At 45.2% G+C, this 26,584-nt stretch overlaps 1 protein-coding gene across 1 annotated transcript in view; it reads right to left on the minus strand.

Moving 5' to 3' along the window:
- The window catches only part of SFMBT2 (Scm like with four mbt domains 2), a 92,364-nt gene extending 71,753 nt beyond the window's left edge, over nt 1–20,611 (minus strand). The window contains exons 1-3 of the mRNA XM_088523970.1: nt 20,562–20,611; nt 7,230–7,399; nt 444–538 (exon numbers count right to left, since the gene is read on the minus strand). Of these exons, the coding sequence (XP_088380096.1) occupies nt 444–538; nt 7,230–7,335 (201 nt within the window). The 5' untranslated portion in view covers nt 7,336–7,399; nt 20,562–20,611. The remainder of the gene's footprint in view (nt 1–443; nt 539–7,229; nt 7,400–20,561) is intronic.
- Between the last annotated feature and the right edge of the window lie 5,973 nt (nt 20,612–26,584).

Consider the following 26,584-nt stretch of genomic DNA (forward strand, 5'->3'; position numbering starts at 1 on the left):
GATTGCTGATTGTGATCCTTAATCCAACAACTTCCCTGCCAAAAGCCATGTTTACCCAGGAATAGTATCATGTGTCAAATACTTGGTTTCCACACTCCTGAGAGCATTTCTGAGCAGCAGGCTGAGAGAGTTTCCCTACAGACAATGCTGGACCCTAGTGCAGAGTGACCCTGCTAAGGACTAAATCATGCATCTAGAGGGCAGCTCTGGAGAATAGGATGCTCCTGTGTGAAAGCTCCATACAGCTGGGACAATCGAGCATTTGATGCCAAAAAGCGGTTATAACAGGTTTTGGGATGAAGCCATCAGAGAAGCACAGAGGACCAACTTCTCCACACCTCCCTGAAACAGTCAGCCCCCACTTCGGTTTGTGCACAGGACCTCCGTGGAAATGAGGAGGAATACCACGCATGTAGCTCCCAAAGCACCGACCAAGCACGTACGTGTTTGAATGAGGTGTGGGGAGCAGCATTGGCCCCGGTTTCCTCCAGGAATTCATCCCAGTTGAAGTCTGTGTCCTCAATGCTCGAGCCATCATCTGCTCAACAGAGGAGGAAAAAAAATAATAATAATGAAAGAAAGAAAGAAAAAGCAAACTACCACACAGCCAAAGGAAGTAAGAGTTGTAATAGTAAGGATGGAGAGCAGCGATAAAAACAGGGGCCCTCCGGGAAGGGCAATTACACAAGGACCTCCATGCAAAAACCCAACATTGCTCCCCAGACCGTGGCTGCCTCTTTGCACCTTGCTCTTATCTTTGCCTCATTGCCCCAGTCCTGCTCCATAAAGAAGGAGCTTTCTGTTACCTACTCCCCGTGCAGAGCAGAGACCTCAGAGCATCAGAAACACACACAGTAATTAAAAATAAATCTTCTTTCACTTACAGAGGAGAAAAAAAAAAAACAGTCAAATCCGATTGCCTGGAAACAAAATGAAAGCAATCTTGCAAACCTTGGTTTCAACCCCAGAGCAAAAATATTTACAGTCTAGCAATGAGCCCTTTACAATAAGCATTTATCAGGCAAACTCAGCGAGACCCTTACCTGCCCAAACATTCATCAATGCGGTCATGATGTAATTAAAGTGACTCATGACAAACTGAATTAAGAAACCTCCCCAGACAGTTTTATGAAGAAAACGGCAGGGTTAATTTATTGCAATTATTGCTACAGGTCTCCAGAACCAGAAAATTATATTGTGCAATGGGAATCTCTCATTATTAAAAGGGGAAGAAATAGGTTTTATTTCCTACCCATGGAGCCAAACTCATTGATACAAGGGGAAAAAAGGTATATCAGAGGAGAGTTTTTGAGACAGAGATGGCAGAAGGGAAAGATCTGTCTGGGAGTTCAAAGAGAGGCATTGAGCCATCACCACTGTTAAATACTTTTCACATCGCTGTATCAAGACTAAGGTCTAATTCCTTGCCATAAACTCAATTAACCTTCTTTAATACAAAGCCATAAATCAGCATTTACTCCAGTGACAAGGTGGGTACTCTTATGACTCTCCTGCTCACAGGAGGTAGCAATGCAGGCCCATGATTACAATCTGAAAAGAGGCAAAAAATCACCAAGTAAAGGAGATTTGGCTTTTATTTCTTGCAACCATCATAAGAACTTTCAGGCATGACAGAAGCTGGGTCATTTGGAAGAGTCAAACCAGAAAAGGTTTGCTCATTTTTTGAAATGAAAGATAAGTGCCAGTTTAGCCACAAGACAGCAGCTTGCTGCAAAAATTACTAAGAGTTTTCCTCACCTGTATCGAGCAGGCAACTTTTATGAGTGGGGCAATCCTTCAGCCTTAATAATCTACAGCTCTGAGGAGTCAATGTTTTAGAGAAGCATCAGATCCACAGGTTTCAAGAGAGGAGCCTCCAAAATAAAGCACAGTAGCCCACAAGCAGATGGGCAGGGGCGGGGAAGAGAGCACTTATCCCAGGATTAAAATTTCTCTTGTGCCTGAGCAACTTTCTACCCCAAACTGAACCAATTCCAGGCCTGTTAGGAGTCAGTAACCAAATGTCCCTGAAGTCCAGGAAGCTAGACTAGCTCTCCACAGAAAAAGTTTTAGGGATTTAAGCTACTTAACTGTATTTCTGCAGAGAAGAGGGAACATTTGATGTCACAAACAAAAGGCTAAAAGCCATAACTAAAATGCCTTCCACGTGCTGCCAGGTGAATGTGCCCTCACAGTGAGCCAGAGTCTGAACAAATGTAGGCTTTTGAAGGCTTATTCTTGCTTATTCTTGACTATTTTCTCCTCGTTGCTGCACCCATCTGCTCTACGGTGTGAGAAGGAGCTCTCAAAATCCAAGGACATCTTCAAGTCAGGACATTTGACTAGGACAGGACATCTCCATAGAGCTCTGACCTCTGTCTTCTCAGCTGTTCCACTTCAGGGCACTAGAAGTTTCCCTCAGCCCTCGAGGGTTCTAGTATTTTCACATTTCTCATTCCTGCTTTTAGCTCTAACCTATTTTGGCGAGTCTAGACAGTATCTCCTTTTCTTCCAGTCCTCTGTGAAAATGTCTCCTTCCCAAAAAGCTCTCCAAGGGATTTTTAAAGTATAAGTACATAAACTCCAGCCCTTGCAAGAAGCAATGCTGACAATATGTTCTCCAGAATTTGCCAACAAAGTTTGTCATGTCAGCATTACAAACATTAGTTACGGATGCAAGAATGCCTCCTATTCTTCTCATTGCCCATTTTGGTGCAGTGCTAGCAGACTAGACATGAGATTGCGACCCACACCACCACGTGCCATTCCACCACAGAGTCACTGGCCCTGCTGCTTCCAGCTGGGATGTAAAAGAAAATGAAAAGAGGAGAGCAGAGATCAGGAGCTGAACCCAAGACAGCCCCAATCTGTGCTGGAGGCCAACTGGCCATTTCTGGCACATCCATCCACAGGCAGCACTTTCACATTAAATCCAGCAAAACTCACAAATAACATTTTTTTTAAATGCCCCAGTCCTCTCTTTTCTAAATGTAAATAATGAGGCTCCAGGACCCCAAAGGAGCTGCAGGCTTCACTTGCTGTCAGTCCATTTCTGCCTGACACATCACAAGTCAGACTCCTCTACTGTGTTTTATCTGCAGACTTTATCAGGAAATTACTTTCACAAGGTCTATAAAAATAATGTCAGGGAGCTCATTTATCATGGTATCAGTGTTTTATTTTGCTTCATTTTATCACAGAGGATTGGGAAGGAACTCTAAGCTTCCCAAATCATTTTCATGCATTCTGTTCGCTTCTAAAAATACTACAGTGGGGCCATGCAGAGCAGAGACAGCATGACCTAGGGATCAGCTAGATCCAGTGACATAGTCCCAATCCTATCAGTGCATCGAACAGGACTGTGCATAAACCCCCTAATTCATCAAAAACAAAACAAACAAACAAAAAAAACTATCCTCTTGCTGATGTCTCCCAAGTGTCTGGAGATGCCCAGATTGAGAGGCAGGTATCTAAATGCAAAGTCTCTAATACACGATGATCGTTATTGTGCCCACTTGAGGCACAGTGGTCACAAAGCCAATCCATTCATCAAGTCTCAAGTCACACGCTCCAAAAACCAAGTCCTGACTTTACTGTGGAGCTGCACAACTTCAGGTGCCAGCATTTTGCAGAGCTCCCTGCGAGATGACAAATCTGGCATTAGGCCTATTTTACATAACAGTTCCTTTTCCAATTATTGGTTCTTAGGCCCAATGCTCTTTTTTAATGAAACAGTCAAGCCTGGCTGGCCTACAATATGGTGTTATATAAACAAGCCTAGGCTGGCAAATAAAATCAACAAGTCATTACCTGTGAGCTCTCAATGGCTTTAAATTGCTCTGCAATCCTCCATGCATTAGCTCTATAAAAACGCAACCATTCCAGCTGTCATCAGCCTCTCAGGATGGGCAACAACAGGAAATAAGGTGGATAAAAGACCCATGTTGCTCCAAATGCACAGATTTTTTTCCAGGCTTGCCTGAAGGAAAATGTCTTCCAAAATTGGAGCATTTGTGGCAAATTGCTAAGCCATTTGACTGTACTCATCTAAAGCCATTAGATACATTCATGACTCTCAGCAAAGGGAGAACTGAAATATGATGGTGGTTTGGTGGCTAGAACACTAAGCAAGGACTTGGCGGGGGAACCCTGATCAAGCACAAACCTCCTGCATGGCCTTGGGAGGGTCACCAAGGTCTATCCCATCAAAGAAACATAAGCACCACAGGCTAGATCCTGTTTTTGCAGAACAGATGTCATCAGCCAGCAAAACAAACCTAATATCCGTGAATATAAATGGATCCAGCAGAAATGGGATCAGGTCTTGGGTCTACTAGGGCATGTCTGAACTGGGGGACATGAGTCTCATCTAATAAGATGGGGCTGTCTCTTGAAGGCAACCAGGACTTAGGTGCTCCCCTCTCCTCCCACCAGGTTTAGCTTGCTTTGAGCTCACTGGGGAGAAGCAGGCAACTCCAGAAGGCACTTCAACGCAAAGGCAATGTAGTGGTATCCTTGTTAAAACAAGGAGATTCTCTTTGGAGGTGCATCTCTTTTCCCTGGTAATCTAAGCAGCATCAGATTAAAAAAAAAAAAAGAGTTAATTTGTTTTTGGTTTTGCCTTTGTTTTTAAGGCATTTTAAGATGTCACAGCTCCAAATTTATACTTTTAACTTAAGATGACCCTTGGTTGCCATCCCTCTTAGTCACTCTTTGGAAGGGGCTCTTTCAGGCAAAGGGAATTCAGGGCAGTATTTACATTCTTATCTAAAGGAACATAAAACAGTCCACTTCCACTGCTCAAGGGGCAGTACAAAACAGCCCATTCTCACTCTGAAGAGCTTACAGGCAAGGTCACTGCCCGGACCAGAGACTGAGGTCCAGTTATGACATGGTCCCACATAGCCTTTTCTTTTTTTCCCTCCCCTTCTTTTCCTTCTTCTTCCTCCCCAACTCATTAGTGAACATGGAAGAGAGGCAAACACTTTTCATATCTTTCTAATTAGAAAGATCCCCATTGCCCAAGAAAACAGAAAAAATCACCCAATCCCTGAATGGCCACAAAAAATGAAGAAACTGAAAGGTGAGCAGCCAAAATCCTGGGACGCCGAGCGAGGAACATCCAGGAACAGAACAAAGAGCCAGCGAAGGACTTCACCACAATGAACAGTAAAGCACCAACAGCTCTAGCCAGGAGAAAAGATGCAAAACACTCTTAAGGCAAAATAGAAGAGTTTTAAAGGAGACAGAGACTTTGCAACACTGCCACCATCACATCTGAAGCACATTTAATAGCATCTGATAGTAGCAAGGGCACCAATTTCCATGGATGTAGACTGCAGACAGTCCCGAATGCTTTTTATAAACTGCAGGTAGGGGTTTCCTCCAACAGATGTTCTCAGAAGGAAAATGCAACCATTCGGGCCATCTCTGAAAGCTGTTCAGGTTCCCAAGCTTGCAAAAGTCTCCACTGTTCTCCAGGACAGCAGACCTATCTGCAAGCAAAAATTTTTCATCTGCCACCTACAACTCAAAATCTTTTTGTTAAGAATCTCTTTTACAGAAATTAAAAGATTTCTGGAAGAAAAGTTCAAGCATATGAACACCAAGTCAAGCATCACTGTGCGGAGATGAAACTTTTTGCACAGAGTAATGGTTCGGTACCAACTGCTCAATCTTCTTCTCCCAAAGTGCATCAGCTGAGCTCATAGGACCCTATGCTCAGCCCTATCAACTCAAAAAAAGTCAGAAAATCACTCTTTTTTTTCCCCCTTGATTAGCTCGCTGTTGGACAGAGTCAGCACAAGGTCTGATGAGCAGCAGAGATGGAGCAAGAGAAGAGACAGCAGAAAGAGCAGGCCCCCATTTTGGCATCACGAAGACCCCTGCCAGAAAGTTAGCTCTAACCAAAATGTGCAATTTCACTGAAGACACAACTAGCACCCAGGACCCAAGGAGGATTTCTGTACTTAAATCCCTTTGGTTTCCACAAAAATTTGGCACAGATTTGCGAAGAGATCTATATGCCTAAGGACTTACGTATCTTTATTCACTGAACTTCTTTGCAAAGAAGCCTCACAAACAGAAGAAAACACACAAAAAGGAAAACGGTCACTGAGTCCATGCTAGAGAGTAAACATAAGGAGTGGGTATTCAACCCAGGCATCCTAAGTGCCAGACTGCCACCAACCAGTATTACACCACTCCAAATAAATAAATAAATAAATAATAATAATAATAATCAGATACCTCGTTTTTACATAAGAGCAGCCCACCTATAGCCTGTGATTTTTCCTCCATCATTTAGAGCCAGACTGATACCTTGAGAAGACAACACAAGCAACGGCCAACCCTACCCTGCGCTTTTCAGGAAAGCCCCAGTAGGCCCAGAGGCGAACATCATACCGAAGAAGGAATCCCATGGGACAGGATCCATCGATTTTGCATTAGATAAGTAAAACATGGATGTTTGCATCCAGGGCAGCTGCTCACGGGTCAGTCAGTGGAGAGAAACTGTTATTTTTACACTGAGATTTGCCTGCTCCATTTTCGAGCTGAGTATTAGGATGAGAGGAACCTCACGGTCTGTTTCTCTCCACTGCCCCCAAATGGAAGCTTTGGCAACTCCTCTACATTTACTATGAAGATGCCAAAACTTAATCAGCTGAAGCCTTCAGGTCCCTACCTCAGAGCTTTGAAGTGTTCAGTTATATCCAGGAGCACACAGACAACCAGCTCTCCTGGTTGGGCTAATGTCTGAAGTCTCCTCATCTGAAACACCCAATAGAAGGAAAAAAAATCTACAGAAAATGATGATGAAGGATCAAAATGGCAGGGGGAATATTGTAATTTCTGAATATTCAATTCTTCTTTTTAACCAAAAAAGTCATAAAAAAAAGAAAGAAAAAGCAAATGAAGCAGGGAGGGGGATCAGAAAGAACACATTATGATCTCTTAAGATTTTCCATTATTCTTCATTTAAATTTTTAGCAGTTAACATTTCCTGAAGAAGATATCCAAAGGGAGAAAAGCTCAGATTTCTTGGCCCAGCAACCACAGACCCACATGATGCAAGACACAGTACAGTCCATATGACCCAAGAAAGTCCGTAAGACACATAGCCACCATCCATGTTCCCCTAGTGAATTGGTTGTCTCCACACTACAGATGTCTCTCCAAGTGCTGTGCTGTAACCCCTGAGGTGACCACAGGGGTAGAGGAGAACCCACCTGAATCAAACTGCTCCCTGTCGCCGTTGGCTGGGCTCTGGCCCTTCTCGGGGGAGAGCTGCTGGGTCTCCTGCATGCTGGCAATGAAAGACGCCCTTGTCTCCATCGTTCGAAGGATGAGTCCTTCCCTTCCTAATTCATCCTGCAGCAGGGACCTCCTAGAGGACAAGCTAAATGGAAAAGAAAACACAGTGAGCTCTTCCACCCACACTAACCCATTGCCTCAGCCATTCCTAACAGGGTTCAAGTTTTCCTGTTTTTTGATCATAATAGTCATATGGCTTTGGTCCTGCTCTTTGTACAGCGCAGAACAACTCAAAACATTCACCAACCCTTCCTCTGATGTGAGATACAGCTGGATGAAGATACAAGACATAGGACCTCTTCCCTTGCTGGAAGCCCGTTTAAGAATTTGCAGCAACCAAAGAAAACTTAGCAACTAGATTTCAGGTTCTCAGCACTGTATTTCTTATTTTATCCCAAACTTTTATACCACATGTATCTGACTATATAAGACCGATACCAGGGAAAAACAAGATGGTTAAAGGCGAGTTTGAGAGACAGGTTCTTTTAAGCTAATTCCCACCCACGGTCTATGCCTTGGCACTGTCTCCTGCCAGCTTCCCACTGAGGGCACCAAATCAGCATGTAGAGCAATGCAAGACGTGCTCATTGCTGGTTTTGATCCAAACAGATTGGGTACCAAGAGCAGACGATAGACCACCATAAACCCAAGGACAGAGGCCTCCATGAGTCACAGGAATAAAATCAGAAAGTAGTAACAGCTGCAATAATGTAATTGCAATAGCAACAACAATAGAAAAGATGCTGAGTTAATATCATGAGCAATATTCCACGACAAGCTCATAAGGCATAACCCATGCCAACATAGACAATCAAGACAGGCCAACTCAACCATCCTACAAGTTTTGCTTCTGACATCAAACTTTTTGACGGATAACACAGCATGAGATATACTTCAATTGCAATAATGCACTTTCTGAAGGAGACTGGTGACTAAGTAGCAGAGGGAGCACTGAAAGGAGAACACTTGGAGAGACTGCAAAAACTCTAGAAAATAGAGTTCAGCATGCAACATACCTTAATGAAATAGAAATATTAACTCATGCATATACTGGGTTATACTTGCAGGGGAGATTCTTCTAGAAACCATGAGCATAGTAAAAAGTACTGTGGAATGAAAACGTGCAAAGATGAGAAATGAAACAAGAAAGGGAATATATACTAAGGAGATCTGGAGTCAGATGCCAGGCTAAAATGAGGAATATATTTCTAAGAAAAGTAATCCACCAGGCAAACAATACCCAGAGATGCACTTTAGGAGCTGTTAAAGATCTCCAAAGTGAGCTTTTCTGTAAAACTTGCTAAGCTGGTCGTGAATTACGAGGTAGCAAATGCAAGTTGAGAAAGAGAAACCAAGAGTCTGGGTTATGGGCACAGAAGGAACCACCTACTGGCACAAGATGTGCTAAAGCAAAGACTGACATTTGGGAAGATGCGTGTGCAGAGTATTGGATGTGGAGGACACATTCAGGTCTAACTTATCACTGGATCCCTCCAAGGCTAGCAGGACCTAAAGGACTACACTGGCAGTGCCGACACCAAATGCTCTGCAAGAAACGTGGCTGAAAGTAGAAAAAAAAAATTGATGGAGGCCAGGCAAAGCAGGAGATAGTAAGACTGTAAAAATATTATGGGATTTCTTCCAACTTTTACTACTCAGAAAACATATTCAGTAAGGCAAGATATGGTGGTTATAAACTAGAAAGAGGGAGAGTGCTTCGTCGTAGGTTTCTCGTTCCCAGTTTTTAAGACCTTGCGAAGGAAAAATGCAAGAAAAATGGACATGCGTGAGCAGTTACAGCAGAGACCGTAAGAGATGAGGAGCATGAAAACTCTAACGATGCTGTTCATTAACTGAACTGTGGTGGGACTGTCTGCTGGAGCTATCACAGCAACATTTCAGTGATCACAATTAATCCATGTTAAAACTATGGGCCTCACAAAGCACCACCAACAAAAGGGAGATGCCAAGGAGGACGATACTACCCTCAACCGATGGCTGTTGGGTCAAAGTTAGACCCCCATCAGTAATTTCTGTTCATCTCAAGGGAACCTAGCAACGGAAGGAAAAACATCTGAAAAAACAAATAACAAGAGAGACTGTAAACCTGTGTTTGCAATATGTTTGTTGGCCTCTTTACAAAGTGCTTAGTATACTCTGAGCACTTCATAAATAATAATGATCACTTTCCCACTGTGATGGCAACTACAGCACTTCATCTCTATTCTTTGTTGACAGGAGACTTGCTAATGAATTAAGCGTATTATATACTATGAGTATTTTGAGCACAGCTAACCTCCAAACATATATATCACTCATCCCCAGTGTATATTAACTTTTCAATTAGTTATGAAACTAGAAGCAATCGGTCTACTGAAAGTCAAAATACACTTATCCTACAGTAGAGAATACTTCCGTAAATACCATTAATAATGAATTGGTTAAGTATCAGGATTTTATAACAAGCTTGTTAGAAGAGACAGGAGGGGAGGTGTTAGCTGAGGCTAAATCTTGGGTGGATTCAGCTATTTTTATTTTTGCCTAGGACCAGACAGTGCTGGAAGGTAATCTCGGTATATTAAAAGAGAGACAGAGAGAGAGATCAACTGAAATGCACCAAATCAATCATGTCAGGCAGAACTCAGGGGTAACAATACAAACACCAAGAAGAAAGATGAGCTGCTTGGTAGCATGGTTAAACCTCGTGATGCTCCTTTTAGGACAAAATTATGAACCGATAAAAAGCTCAAGAGGTCTGTTCAGACCACCACAGAATTTATACAGGTAAAAAGAAGTAGCTGCCCCTACAGGAATGCCCCATATCTGCCACTAGACCCAGGAAAAAGGGCTCATGCCCCAGTGAACTTCACATTAGATCCTAGAAACCCTATGGAAAAACAAGAACGAACATGCTCGAGGTCCTCGTGTCCACTCCAGGAACAAAATGCAGCAGAAGTCAGTTCTCAGCAGCAGCATTTAGGGTTGAGCTCGAGCCCTTCTAGTTGTGGAAAATGCCAAATTTCTTACATCCCAAGTCAACAGCATCATCAACAAGTAAATAAAAAGCACTGGAATTTTAATAGGATTTTAAAGCTCTTTTTTTTCCTGAAGTCACTATGGACAATGCCTTGTTTCTGGAATGTCATGCTGATGGCACCCACATCCCAAGGAAACTAGATCAGAGGCTACAGTTTGTCTCTCAATTTGGGGAATAACTCCAGTTTACTGCATATATGGGGAGAATATTTAAGCAGCTTCCCAATATAATGTGAAAGCCAGACCAAACTCTTATGCAAACATAAGCAGCAGAATAGCTCTGAGCCTTAGTGTTGATATAACTAAGTAGCACAGAAAGCTGACATAGGGTATTAATTTTTCTCTTCTTATTAATTGCTGCTAATTTACACTTCAGACAGACTCCCCAGCCATTCAGCTAACAGTAGCACACTGACTGGCCTGCAATCTGCAGCATCAAGCAAATAATGTGTACTGTTGTACTCTGATTTTCCTCAGTCTGAAGAAATGTGTATCTGCTGGAAATCAAATTAGGACCATAAGCCACACTAGCAGCCCGTAAAACAGCGGATGGGAAACAACAACGTAAGAGGTTGAAGGTGACACGATGCTAGCCAAAAACACAAAGGAAGAGATTATTAAAAGGAAGAGATTATTAAATGCAGTCTAAAAAGGAAAATCCTCAGATTTTAGGTCCCTTATGCACTGTTTTTGACATGGGGCAGTTCAGACAGATACGATGTTTCCTGCACATCTCCCATTCCTCTCGCACATAACTCAGACCCAGCCTCTAATTTGCAGGCATAAAAAGCTAGCTAATAAATATAAAAATCTCTTTACTTGCTCCTTCCCACGGCTGTCGGTCTTAGCTCATCATCATCGTAGGTCCCCATCATCTCTAACATGCTACCTTGTCATCTCCATCAGTATTGGCTTTGCACTTCTCATCTCTCATTGACTCCATCTCACTTGCTTTCCTTTGGTACAAGGAAAATTCACATGCACAAATGAAGTGCCCTAGGGCTCTCCATCGGAGTTACTCCAAAAAAACTTCCCTTCTCCTTCCAATATGCGTTCCTGTGACACCCTGCACTTGGAGAACAGCCCACGCCAGCCATGGATGTAGCAAGGGAAGATAGACTTACAGATCATCTTCAGGGCCCACTGCATTTTCAGTTCTCCTTCCTAGACATGCCAGGGTGTAGGTAATTTTACCATGAGAACAGACTTTATCCCTGTTGCTATTGAAGTTTTGTCTCATTGGTCAGAGGAATCCTAAATTCACTCCTTGGCTTTCTTTTCCAGAAAGCTGGAGGGAAGCTGGGCACAAGATAATCCCGACAGACACTACTGGCAAAACCATCTGGACGTGTCACTCAGTGCCCTCTAAATCAGGCACTATCATGTGCCATTTCTTCATGTCATCTTTACTGCTTTCAAGCCTTCGGCAGGACATGAATGAAGAAGCCACAGAAAAAGACTCAGAAATTATTTTGAAAAGAAAATGGTTGTAACAAACTACCCTGAGGTGGTGCCTGTGTTTGCACAGCACCTGCTGAGAGTTTAGACACCCGGGTCTGTCAACAAACAAGCTGAAAAGTGTGAAGCCATATGGCACTGGCCGTGTAGGTAGGGCAGAGTGAAGCAGGACTCAACCCTACAGGACTAGGTGTAGGCCCAAGTGGAGCCCAAGCAGGATACAAGCTGGTCAGCAGCAGTAGGAACTGCTACCATGATCTCAATCAGGAAGCAATGCCATGATGTGCTGTCTCCGCAGGTCTCCCACCAAGCAAGACATCTTCTCATCCAAGCAACACAGTCCGAGAGCAACTATCATGCAAGGGGCATTGCACGGCACAGCCACACTGGTCATGGGTGTGCAGATCATTCTTCTCCACAATATCTCCTTCCCCACAGGACTCTGCCCTTCCTTTGGAGGACCTGACCCAACTCTGTGCTCCTGTGGCCTCAGGTTCGCCAGGCTACTGGTTGGCTCCATTGCCCGCTAGCCTCCAAATCCTCATATCCCAGCAGTTCCCAGTCCCAGTACGTGCTGGAATTGTTCTTCCCAGCTGGCCACACCACAAATCACAACTCGCACAAGCTCTACTTTTTACACCTCATGACAAGTCAATAACACTCCCAGGTCTGAAAGCCTGGATCTCTGAGCCTTGCTCCGAACGATGCGGGGGACCTTTTCCAGCGTTCAGAGACCACCTCTAAGAGTGCACACACTGCAAGGCAATAAATGCAGCCTGCAGCTCTCTCCAAAAGACCGAGCTCACGGGCAACACTGCAAACCATCCTACTGCATTTAACATGAGGATCCCCAGGACTGATCCTGTGGCCAAGAAGAAAAGTCTGCTCCTCTGAGAAGAGGTCCCGAAATGAAAACAAGCTTCATGAAGGAACACTAGTGGCAGCCTGCCACAATATTTGCACCCCCTGAGCATCTGCACAATGCAAGCGGAGACTCCTTCAGAAGGGCTATTGAACACATCAAGGAACAGCTTTCACCTCCTAGAGAAAGAGCCTGTCTCTCTTTTCACACAAAGTATCAGTTGGAAACCTTTTAAGGATTGCTTCTTGCTGACCTTTTTTCTTCCAGCTTTATTTTTTGTTTTTTAATATTATTTATTTGAGGGCTCCCATCACCAAATGTTTCCACTTGGAGCAAGTGACAATTTCTCTTTCATATTGAACACCCAGCAGAATTTTATTAGGGACAAATAACTGCTTTGAACAGGGCTGTGTTGGTTCAGGCATATTGTAGCATGGAAGAAAAAAAATATCCCATCTAAACTGCGGACCTAGGAGTGTTCCCAATGTTGAAATATATTTTTTTAAAAAAAGAGCTGAATGGAGACAAAGAATCATCTGTTATGCATGCTCTTAATCAGCTGAATGGAAAGAGCTGGGTTTAAAGTGCAGGAACTGAAGTGAGGGGAATTTGATTTGGTCATGAGAAAGAAACTTGCTAAAAATTGGGCTGGTGAACAACTGGAATAGATTGTGTGGGCATTAAGCTCCTTTTTTATTTGGAAGGGGTAGGACACAGACCTATCCAGCACAATGTTGGTATGGTCAATTCTACCTCCAGGTAAGAGATGCTCTATACAACCCACGGAGGTGCCTTCCTCCAGTCGTCCAATAAGGATAATCCTTCTACTCCTGAAATCATACGAGGTGGGGGGGTTCATCATTTGTACAGCAGCATGGAAAAGGAAGAACTAACCGTGGTGGGAAAACATGCAAAGATGGGCAATTAGAGGAAAGTGTTTACCCATCAAAGCAAGGAAGATCTGGAGCAACGATGTGGAAAGGGAAAAGGGAGCTAACTTCCCTGAAGACCTATCTTGGAGAAAAGGTTGTCCAAAGTGGTGGCCACAGGTCCTTGCACTCCGGTCTGTCTGCTCCACAGTTAAACAACCCAAATCTTCATGCCAACGGAATCCAGCCTCTTCAACAACTTTTGCATCCTCCAACCCAACACACCAATTCCAGGATACAGAAATAAATAGCAGTGAGATAAGAGAAAGAGCAAAATAGTAGATTTAATTATATCAAGCCCTTAAATACTAGGCAGAAAAACGAGATGGATGGCAGGCACAGGGGCAGCAGGCTTAGGTCCTTGGCTCACCTTCAGGTGCTCGATGGATGAAGGCCGCCTAGGGACCAAAAACTGGACTTACAGCAGGCTGGAGAGTGGGATGGTGCCCCAAAGCATCCCAGGGAGTTGCCAGCCACAGCAGGTGCTTCTTCACCCTGCCTTGCACTTGCAGTATTTACACTCATCCCGAATAGCTGTGAAATCCCCTCAGGTCACAGCACTAATATTTGACATCCTCTTTGCATGGATATAAATGGGAGCAGAAGGTGACAGGCCAGGAAAAGGAACATCACCATGCACTAACCCTTCTTGTTCCCAGCTGTGCTGTTGCATACGAGACATCCATTGCCTTTTCCATTATGCAGCGGGCAATTTCCATGAGCTAGGCCCAGTTTGGGAAAAAAAAAAATGCTTCCACCCATGCTGAGAGTCCATTGACCTCTGCCCCTCCATGGGAACACAATACATTTAAGATTAAGCATCTCCTGAAGTGTTCAGCTGAACCAGAGTCCTGAAGAAGACACAATCAATATCCCCAAAACCCTTTAAAACAGCCAAAACAACACAGGAACAAAGCACAGCCAGAACATCAACCACCTGCAACGGCCTGTCTTCTCCCACCTCTGGGTTTTGAGCAGAGATGAAACAGCTAAGCCTTTTAAATGAGCAACTTGAGCATGTGTAGCTGCTTATCACCCCAAAACATCTCCTTTGGCACCAGCCACGTGGAGTGAAATCAGTCAGACTGTCTGAACGGGACAGAGCTGCCAAGTGTTAGAAGTCACCCAGGAGAAAATACAAAACACAGTTTTGGTGGACCTAATTTAGGGACCCACTCAGGAGACACTCGTCAGCCAAAATTCCCACCACCTGGGGCAAAAAGTTCTGCCTTTTGTATCATCGGGTTCTACAGCACTCAGAGCAGCTTTCCAAAAAATAAGACGCAAATCGGAATCCAGGAAACATCTGCCATCCGAATCCAATGCTTTTTAGGAATATGACATTTTAGGTCTTGGCACTGTTCAGTTCATGTGAACAGCACAGCTGATCAGCATTTGGGCCGAGGCCGACAAGCACTTGCCTCCCTCTCAGCACTTTCCACCCAGAAACAGCTTCACGGAGAGGATCTGCCAAAACTGAACTTCCAAAGCGCCCAGCCACCTCCTGTCATCCCTCCGTACAGCGTAGATGGGAAAAGACCCATCTCTCCCTAAAGGCATGCAATGGCAGCGAGGAGACCATGTGATGGCAAGGTCTACCCAGGATCAACCCTCACAAGCCATTTTAATATGGAGACCTGCAAGTCACCTTTATGGGGCTAATCCTATCTTTTTCCTCTCACCAGATGCAAGTCGGATTATCTTTTCCTCCACGCAGAGACTCTCCAAGATGTGATGGTGAACATCCAAGCCACTTGAGGAGGGCATCTGTAATTTGTGTCCCATCAACACCAGTTCAACAGGGCATGCTGGAGTCTGGCCTAATATCTACACTAAGGTCTTTGAGCAAGTCCCATTTCAAAACATCTTCCAAGAAACACTTAAAGCATTACTTCTGTCTATTCTTTCTTTAAAGAGTTATTTGTAGTGCTTCCAGGAAAGCTATTGGTTTCCACCAAGAATTCCTGGCAAGGACCTTATGATTCCTTATACTTTAAAGCTACTCAGCACATGGTCATCCCATATTATCTCCTACTCTACAGGGACCAGGGTAAGTTCAGCTGCTGGATTTTAGCAGAGGGAATTCATCTCTTCTGCTGAACAAACACACACATACAAAAATATATATATATTTTCTATAACTTAGGTTCAAATTGAATATCAGGACTTTTACTCAAGCAATTAGGACCCCCTTGCCCAAGCCACCCCATGATATTAACAGAGTTAATCATGAAAGCAAGAATTATGAGCACGAGTAAAAATAGTAAGTATTCTGCACATAACTTTTTTAAGGCTCACACCCACTCGGAAATGATCTCTCATTCAGCTGAGAAGAATTGTCCTTTTTTTTTTTTCTTTTCTTTTTTAATACTATTTAATTTTAGAACAAACGTTTCAGTTTCATAATAATTGAATAACTGTGAACACACTCTCTGAACTAGCCCGCCCAAGAGGGCTTTGTCTAAGTCTTGCAAGAGGCCAGTCTCAAAGTAAACATTTTTAATGAGTTTTTAAACACAATCGCTTTTAAACATCAGCGATGCTGCAGTTTTTGGTCATATTTCCCCTAGTTTGCAACCCAAACATTTTATCACTGTAGGAGTGATATTTGAAATACAGAAAAGAGTAAATGAAAATCTATTCTTAAAATAAATAAATAAAAACAACAACAAAAAAACACAGAATTGGATTTGACTAATTTGGTTCAAAGATGACTGAAGCACAAAGAAGAACTATTTGAAACACAGAGATTTAAGTTTTGACAATGTACCACAGGGTGCTCCAATCTTTAAAACCTGCTCCAGAAGCTGCTCACCAGGGTATCATAGTGATATAAAACACTCAATAATTGCAAATAGTACCACTATTAGTAATGTGCATTTCAAGCTTTTCATTTCTTCGCTAGCAAAGAGAGTGCTTGAAGAAATAAGTTGACACCTTCTCTGAGCTACCCTGTCCTTCCATAGGGTCCCAGGCAGCCAATATTTCACATCAGCACTTGCTTGGCTGGGAACAGGCCTGAAACCATGGCTTAAAATACATAAATACATACATGTGTGTGTGTGTGTGTGTATAGTATATATAAAATACATATTGTATATGTACTGTAAAGTAACAATTTTAAATAATATATAATATATATAGTACATACATATTTTAAATATATATTTATATATATATATATATATATATATTTAAAGTGCGCCCACAACACTCAGCAGGGCAAAAGCCGTGGACTAGCCTGAAAAACTGATGGTTCCCCAAAGGCCAGGAATGAGATGCTCCTACCCCATTACACTCAATGTTCCGTGCTGGACGGGCACGACAGGAATGAGATCACAGCTCCATCCTCGCTGCCTCCAAAAGCCCTGCTAGATAATGTCACGCTTAAGACAACGGAGGAGCCCCCCTAATTGGCATCCCCCTCCAAGGAGGTGACCGCAGGTCAGGACACGGCTCCAGCAGTCACAGCCCCGAGCGTGGCCAGCAGCGCCGTGACCTCTGCGGGGCTCTTCAGGGACACAGTGACAGCGACTTGACAACCACCTCCTTTCCACAACCTTATCCTCTGCCCTTTCTTCCCCCACAGGCAGCTATAAAATATGCTATCCAGAGAGGCTTGTTAATTTGCTGAAAATAGTATCATCTTCTTGTAACTCCATTACCTGCATGGTTGTACTACACAGCATCTACGCTATTCCTAGTAACACTACCACAAAGGTTTAATAAGTGGTCTCATTAAAACATCAATTGTCTGTCCAGCCAGTCAATTGTTACTCATAATCATAGCTATATGACTATATACTGCCTTCTACAGATGTTCTTACATCTGCATGAAACTCTTCATCTCTGCATCGGCCTTGTAACATCTGTTGAATATCTGTCAATGTTTTCTCGATGCACAAAGTGATACTGGTTTTACTCACGTTATCGACTACCCCGCTGCCATGTGCGCCCTCTAAAAACACATGCATATACCAGGAAAAAAAAAATCAGTATTTTCTTGCTGTTTGCAAAGCGCTCGTCGCTTGGTATCACTTTGCCACATCTTTTTAAACGGCTTTTAGTGTTTCACTTGCTAACGGATGACACAGAACCTCCATCTCATCAAAGTAATCTTTGGGACCCAACCTTTTACTAGCATTAAACTTACCAGATTTGTCTCCCTTGCATAAATATTCTTGTTGCATATAAAAATAAATAAATAAAAGTGGGGGTGGCTGGAGCTGAGCCTAATGTAAACTCTTTGCACAGCAAAAATGCTTCGTGCAGCAACAGGCTCCTCCCCGCCCGTTTTTTTTTTTTTTTTGGGGGGGGGTGGGGGGGGACAGGGGCAAGGATGGGGAAGCAAAGGGGTCCCGTGAGCAAAGCCCCTGTCGCTGATGCCCCCTCAGCACCCGGGTATCTATTAGCAGGAGAGGGGATTGCACCCGGCTGGGCGCTCATTGCAGCGCGTGCCGCTACGCGGAGAGCAAGGTGCTCGCAGCGGCACCAACACTTTGCAAGGGAAGAGCCATTTTGGGCTGCTTTCCGAGCCAAAGGGGAGAACAAAAAAAGCAGAAAGGAGGGGTGGGGGACGAGCCCCTCGAGCACAGGGGACCTGCAGGTCCCACCCGCCCCGCCCGGCGGAGCGGGCAGCAAAGTTGCTTTTCAGCAGAGAGCAGCCCGCGCTCTGCGCTGCAGCAAACCCCCCTTCGCGAGGCACCAGGGGCGCAAACTGATTTTAAAAGCAGCCTTGTCCGAGCAGAAGCAATGAGGGGGTCACGGGACTGCTTCCCCTTTTGCAATATCCACAGAAAAACCACCGGGCTGCCCCCCACCCCCGCTGCAGCTGTTAGATTTTGCAACCTACTGTGCCGCTTGACAACTGCCTCCCGAGCGGCCCCGCTTGCATTTAATGCCGTTTTAGGCTGTTTTGCTACGCGATCCCCACCCTCCTTCCCCCTCCTCCTCACCACCTAGCCCCGTGACCGAAGTATGCTGCAGAAAAACTTGGTCCTGGCAGAGCGCGGGGGAGGGAAAGAGGGAAAAATAGGGCTGGAGGAGGGAAAAGAGAGTTAATGCACCGGGGGAAAAAAAAAATGCGATGCGGCCAAGCAGCGTCTCCAACTGCTCCTGCTAATAAATAAAAGCGCGGCGGGTTTCTGGAGAGCATCTCCAAGAGCTGGAGGGAAACGGGGAGGCAAGACGGGCTTCCTCCCCATCATCAGCATCCTCCTCCATCCCCGCCCGGGCATCGGGATGCTGGAGCCTCCCAACGCCTCCAGCGGCGGCAAAACACGGACACCCGCCTCGCAAGTGAACGTCTTGCAGGTGAAAAAGCCCGGAGAGCGGCGAGGAGCTGCTCCCTGAACCGAAAGGGAGAAGTTTCGGCAGCTCCGGGGCCGTCTCGCTCCTCCGCTCCCCTGAAAAAAAAAACTCGTCTGGGGAAAAAGGAAGAGGAAAAAAGGAATAATAACAACAAAAAAAGCAGCCGGGAAGGGCACAAGCAACTCCCGTCAAACTGCTCGCAAAGTCGCTTTTGCCGAGCTGGGAGCCCCTTTCGGCGTGGGTTTTTTCCTCTGCAAAAATAATGTAAAATAATAATAAAGCGCCGCTCGCTACAGCTAGCGCGGGGAAAGCCACTTGTTCCGCAGCCCATATTTCCGTGCATGGAAATTTCAGAGCGTTTTTGTTACAGATCATCACGAAAAAAACCACCACCTCCTCATCTCGAAGCTACGGGGGCAGCTTGACAGCTCCGACAGGACAGCGCATCCCGCGACGTGCCCCACGTTAATGCAAAATAAATTAGTGCTCCGTCTCTCGGCAGTCTTTTTTTTTTTTTTTTCACTCATTTTTTCGTGGCACGTCTGCAGTTCGGGCATTCAGAGGCAGCGGAGCTGCGCGCCCCTTGGAGCCGTTCCCCCCGCACCGCCGCTCCCAGCCTTTTCCATGGACTTTTCCCACCACTCAGTCCTGCGGAGATGGGGGGGCGGGGTGCGCTCCCCAACCCTTTCGCTCCGCATTGAATTCACCAGCACAACCCTCCGCGCGACTAAAGAGCCCTGAGCCGCACGTGGGGTACCCCCACACGCCTTTATTTCCTCCCCTCCTCCAAAAATGTTTATTTGCAGTTTCTTAAAGACACCTTAACCCGCCATGTTGAGCTGACAAGCTTTATAAATATTCATTTACCGCAGTTCTGGAGCGTTACGAGAAAATATGTATGGATCAGGGCGGCACATTTTGGCACAGCTGATCGCTTTTTTTTTTTTTTTTTTTTGGTCTTTCCCGGCAGCTTTCTTTCTCCCCGCTCTGGAGGTTCAGAAACCCACCCGCACACCCCCAAAAATGAACTCTTTCGAGACGTGCACGAAGGCTACTAAAGCCGAAAGAAAGTCGCAAGCTTATGCATCAGGGAAAGCACCGAAAGGCGGGGTATTACTTTAAGCCCCTACTCCCCCCCAAAAAAGAAGGGGAAAAAAAAAAAGAGAGAAAAGAGAGAAACGAGAGCATCCGCGATGTGATACGCCGAGGCCAAAAGACGAAGAAGAAAAAATCCCCGACGTGCCCGCGGTGCCTCGCACGCGCATCGCGAGCCCGTGGCAAGTCCGAGCGCGCGGCCAGCGCGCAGCGAGCGCGTCCCAAGCGCCGCCGCCCGCGCCGCGCTCCCTCCGCGGGGCAGCGCGCGCGCAAACACTTCGCAACTCCCCCCTCCACTGCGCTTTCCCTCCCTCCACCCGCCCCACCACCGAGAGGGGGAGAGAGGAAAATAAAAATAAAATAAACATTTTAAAGCACGCCGCAGCTCCCCCGCCCGCTTTGTGGGTTTTTTTTTTCCTGAAAAAAAAAAAAAAGGCAAAATACTGGAAGGAGCGACCCTCTGCACGCAAGCGGTGCATAAAAATTAAATAAAATAACAAGGGGCATGCCCGCTGCCAGGGCGCAGGCACGCAAGGCTGCCGGGCGCGCCGCCTTACCTGCGCAAGTTGGGCGTTTTTTGAGGGGCTTATTAATATTTTTTTTCCGCCCCCCCTCTCGGCGCGTCTCCGCAGGCGGGTGCGCGGCGCTGCACGGAGCCGACCCGTCCCTCTCCGCCCGCACTCGCGGCAGACTCATTCCAATATGGCATCCGCACAGTGCGCATGCCTGCCGCTCTTTTTTAGGGCTTTTTTTTTTTTTTTTTTTTCTAAATAGCAGCCAACTCCTTCAGTGACCTTTTTTTTTTTTCTCCCCAGCAGTTACCACCAAAAATAAATAAATAAATAAATAATCCACCCCTTTTCTTCCCCCACCCCCTCCGCGCCCCGCGGAGCCTCCGCGCCCCCGCGCCGCCGGCCCGGTGAAATTGACTACAGCGGCGAGGAGAAATTGAAATTGACGAGCGAAATGGACACGGTTCTGGGCTGGAGCGAGGCGCTTCTGCCCGCGGTTCTCCGACACCCCCCTTCAATTCCAGTCCTTTTCCTCCTTTTTTCTTTTTTCTTTTTTCTTTTCTTTTTTTTTTTTTTTTTTTAAGGCGGAGGGGGGTGTTGCAAGGAAACTTCCGCCAAGCGAGATGCTGCGCGCAGGGGTGCGAGGAAGGGGGAAAAGCCAAAACGCACCCGGTCCCCTCCGCTCCCCTCCGCCTTCTCCATGATCCTGTTACCTGTTTATTCTCCGTTGCAGAAAAGAGCCCGCTAGGCACAAGGCGAGGTGCAAAATCCGCCGGCGCGCACCCACGCGCCCCCCTCCCGGCGCGCAAGGACGCGCGCAACTTTCTGTCGTTTGCATGTTGGATTTTTTATTAGTAGTATTTTTTACTCTCCTTTTCCTTTTTTTTTTTAAATAAGTGGCTGCAGAGGAAGCCTCCCCCGCGGGGACGGGGAGGCATTCACGGCACGGTTGCGCTTGGACGTCGGTGCCCCAGCGCGGGGGTGTTTGCGCATAAAGCCATAAAGTGTGCGGGATTTTTTTTCTCTTTCTTTTCTTTATTCTTTTCTTTTCTTTTTTCCTACCCCTTCCAAGCTGCTGTGCTCGTCTCCCCGCCCCCTGGGCTGTCCCGTGGCACGAGTGTCCCGTGTGCCTCCCCGATCCGAGGCTGGGGGCTGAAATTAAACATCCCTCTGCAGCGGGGACTATTCGGGGCAGGGGGGTGGTTCCGAACTGCTGTGGAGCATTTTGTGTTATTTATTTATTTATTTCAGGGATTTAGCCCCATCCTTTGCAACCCTGAGGGCTCTGCAGAGCCCAAACCCACCCACCCCTGGAGGCAGCATCCCCGGTCAGACAGAGGATGCAGGAGGCTGATTCTTTGCAGAGCATCCTCCGGCATGGGGACGGTTGCTGCGAACACATGTTCAACAGGTCCTAACTCCATCCTGTCCACCCAGGCGCTGCTGTTACCCGCAGCGACCAGCTGCCTTCAGAGGACAGCCCAATTACACCCATTCTTGCTGATATTTGCTGCTGAACCTCCCCATCTCCCTCTTCTTCCACTAGTGTCTCATAGACACATCCCCGTGCCACAGGGTTTTGGTGCAAGAGAACGACCGGGGAGGAAGAGTACAACAGAGATGAAAAAAGGTGTGTTTTTCTCCCCCCCCCCCTTTTTTTTTTCTGGGATATATTCATGGAAAAGATACTGGAGACAGAACAAATATTGCAGACAGCACATTTCTTCCCCAGAATCCACCTTCCTGCCATTCATGGTTTGTCTCTGAAAGGTCATGGAGAAAGGTTTGGCACCTCGTGTTCAAGCAGAGCTGCTGTAAAACACACAAACAAAGCACTCCGTGGTTTTCAGGCTTCCAGGTTGGATGGGATTTCAAAAATAGCAAGGGAACATTGTCAGAACTGCAAAATAATATCCAAAACCCAGCAGATGCCAGGGAAGCGTTGAAAGCAAATTCAGACTTTCCGCAGTCCCGTTTCTCCAAATGATTACAGAAAGGGTTGACATTTTCAGTGTGGTGACATTTCAGATATTCAACATATTTTTAAAGGAAGATGCTCAGCGCATACGATGTCAGTATCCTCTCTAACTCATTCAAAATTAGATTATTCCAGGACTTCTCTCACTGTAGCACCATATCCTGGTCTAAGGCTGTGAGCACTGATGGTGAGCTCTCAAACTACTGTCATCCAGTCAAAGGCAGCAGAACTTGTAGTTTTCAAAGTGTTTTAGATGTTTCTCCAGCTTCTTTCCATTACCGCTCGATGCTTCTCTGCTTTATTTCTATTCTTGCTTAGGTGGGTTTTGCAGGAACTTTGATTCCACCAACCTCTTTGGAGCTTCTTCTTTCTTCTTGGCCTTGGCTTTCTCTGCCCTACCCTCTTTCATTTTTTATTTAAAGGCCATTTCTGAAGAGCCGACAGTGCATTTGGCTGTGTACATAGAGGTGGGAAGGAAAGCGCTATCCTTGTCCAAAGAGTTTATGATCTAAATGAGCTCTGCAGAGGGTGGTCCAAGAGGGTGGATAAAAAAAAAAAAAGGCCAAAAAATATTACATACACACAAAAAAAAGCCATAGTTTTCAGACTTGAATGAAAAGGTTCAGATTTACATCAGGCCTGATCCAGAGATGACCATAAAGGCTTCCGTCGATGGCAAAGGCTGTGGATTGTGCTCACAGTTGATAATACAAATTGGAAAAGTGAACACGAGTTGCAGTCAAATATCTGAAAGATTTTATTTTAATGCTACTCTTAAAGCAACACTGGAAAAGAAAAGCAACTCTGAGAAATGCTGAATTTTCCCAGCATCATATCCCAGGATGTAAAACTTATTTGATCTCTGGTGAATAACTACACTGATGTTAGCTTAGGTTTTAATCACAGCAACACTGTGTTCCCGGGGATACATCTTTAATGTGATGAAAAGCAGTCAGACTACCTTAATTTCCTTGCTATGCATGCTCCTAGATATCACAAAATTTCTCTTTTTTGGCAGCCGTGTGATGACCAAACTTGTATTTCAAGGTAAGAATAAATGTTTCCCATCTGGATTTTTTTTTTTTGAGAAAAAAGCGCTTTTATGCACATAGTACTGATAAGAGACTTACCTGAGCCCCAGGTTTTAAATTTTGATCATCCAGTTTCCCTTGCTCTGATAAACACTCCCAATCCATATAACTGTTCAAAACCCAAGTGCTATTAGGTTTTCCAACACTGAACCAGAGAAATCCATCCAAACCAACGGTGACAGATGGACAGACACCCGTATCCTACCACAGCAGCAGCCCAGAGCTGTGCCACCTCAAGGAGCATGTTTGCAGAGACACAACGGGACACGGATGTGGTTTTTGCTGCCTTTCACAGAGAACAAAGAGGCTGGTAATATTTTGGCTTTTAGGATTTCTCTCCCGACTCCTGCTGAATTTCTCTTGGTGTCCTGACCATCGTTTTGGGAGAGAAATATGCAGCGTGGCATGATCCTCTGGGAAGGCCCATTCGTGAAGGAGTTAGTTGACAAACGTCAGGTATATTCGTGGAGGACCTTCATTTAAGGGAGATGTTTGCCCACTTTATGTCACTCTGCTAAGCTGCAGGTTGCAAGATAAAGAAAAGCTCCATATCTTATGTCAGGGTGTTATTTGGTGGCTGCTAGGATGCATCTCCTGAGAAGGGCCTGACTTCGAGCTCAGAAAGGAGGAGACCTTTTCGCTCCATGCAGTGAACAGTGGCCTTCAACCTTCGAGCTTTACAGGTCCAATCCCTGTTATACTTAGTCATTACAGAAGCAAAGGACTGCAGAAGGCCCAGACGGATCCCGGGCAAAGCTCATTCCCATCCATGCATTCCATGCACTGGGAACCCCACGACACACATTGACCCACATAGCATTTTTGAGCCAGATGTTTTTTGGGTGCAACGATCCCTTCCTTACACCTTTATCTTGTTTTAATTCACCCTGGAGACCTCGTTCAGTTGGTCGCTGGCCATGGGATGCTGAAAGACTAGTTTCACAGTGCCATCTCCTGGCGAGGAACATCACTTTTCCTTGGCGTTTTGCAGATCGCTTTTTTTTTTTTTTCACCCGTCTTAAGCATGGAGCACAGGGCTCTTTGAAGACAGGTGTTTAAGGCATGATCTAAAGAAGTGATTAGCATAAGTGAAGTTAATCCAAAATTAAAACTCCTTTTTTATGCTTCACAGTAAAAGTCCCGCTGCTCAGATGGTGTGAATGGCAGCAAGGTCTCTGGCTGGGGATTCATAAAAGCCTTGCAATGTCCCCGGTGGTGGCCTGGCCTCTGAGGTGAGCTGGAAAAACTGCTTCCCACCTCCATGTCCTAATCTCGTGGATGAAATAGGAGGCATGATACTGCTCTTCCAGTCCATGTGCTGGAGATATAAGGATTATATATATATATATAAATATATATGATATACATATATATATATATATATTCAGCATGCTGGTGAATTGCGATGATGACCTGTGACTCAGAATCCTTCTCTCCTTTAGGAATATCCAGAGGAAAACCTGAGATGGTGCATCACATCTACAGCCCAGGAATCCCTAGAAAGTGAGGTCTCAAGGCTAAAGAGCATAAAGGCTCAGCATGAAGGAAACACATGCTATAGTAAATAAATCACAGCAGTGAGGTTCAATACTGAGGTTCACAGCTACGTGTTTTATTGATCACACTCATGCTATGGAGGAAATGTACTCTCATACCAAGGGCTTGCTCATTTCTACCACTTCTTAACAGCTTTTCTTATATATTTTGTTCATTTGTAGGCTTTTGCCTAGTAGGAAAGCACCTCCTGGTTGGCTTGGCCTCAAAGGTCAGCCCTGGGAAGGCAAGTTGGGGAAACTGAGTCATAAGGACCCCAGCCTGCACTCACAGGAGAAGGATGCAAATGGTTGTAGATTACAGATATGGGAAGGCACAGCACGGTACAGCAGCCTCTTTAGCTGCAGAACAAGGCCAAAATCGCAGATGGACAAGGACTACCATGTCTTATGTCTTATATTCTCATGTCTTATATTCTGACTTTCCGCAGGCCCTGCTTGCAGAATGAGCGCTGAAGATAACCCAGGCACTCCCACCTTTTCAATCACAAATAAGGTTTATGGGCTGGCCGATTTGGGGCAGAAATGGCCCGGCATCTTCCTAGACACTGGCACCAACCCAGAAGCATGTCTCTGCTGTGCCTTGTGCTAAACTTCCCTGGGGAGCATCTTTGCAATTTCCAATGAGATGAACACAAATTAGGACAAAAAAGCCTGTAAGAATTACTCTCAGGTGTTATATTCCTTGCAACCAAATCCCAAGCTGCAATGAAACATTTGACATTCTCTTCCCTCTTTCCAACTCCCATCTACTGCCACCCCAAAAATAATAGTGAAAAATTAAAGAGTTATTCAAGTAATTTGTTTGATCCACAAACACAAAATCAAATCAATGCATTTGAAGGCAGCTCTCTGAAGCTATGAAACACACACTGGATTGCTTTTACTGTTTTTAATGGCTCCTGGTGTATTAAGGAAGAAGATTAAGAATGAAATGCCACTAATTGAACATAAAGGGCTTGGTTTCCACAATAGTGCACATTTACATTGTATTCAGCTTAATCTCCATCTGCCCATAAGAGCATAATTGATTTTTTATTTTAATTTGAAGAAGCTGACACTTGTATTTCTTTAATATCAGGTTGCTAAGCACGTTTAATAAGAATGCACACAAGTTACCACTGGATGAGACTACAATAGACCATTAAAGGTAATAGGTAGCATATTTAAAGCCATAACGAGCTTGGAACTGAGCGTCTCAGTCCAGGGACCAGAAGGAAAGGTGTATAAATATTTTCCTTATTAGGTTTTTGATGAGCAGGAAACTGCAGGCGGTAAATAAATAAAGAAGGAAATTCTGGAGAAAGCTTTTGCAAATGGAGCTCTTTCTCTGGTATGTTTGGATTAACCCAACGAATAGACGTGACCTGTGTGCTCTCTGGAGGGAATGAGCTTGCTCAGTGTCATGGTGCCTGCAAGGTTAGGGAGGTGGTGGAGGGCCACATT

Source organism: Tinamus guttatus, unplaced genomic scaffold, assembly GCF_059628265.1.
Source record: "Tinamus guttatus ecotype Peru unplaced genomic scaffold, ASM5962826v1 Tinamus_guttatus_pri_ptg000201l, whole genome shotgun sequence".
NCBI classification, from domain to species: Eukaryota; Metazoa; Chordata; class Aves; order Tinamiformes; family Tinamidae; genus Tinamus; species Tinamus guttatus.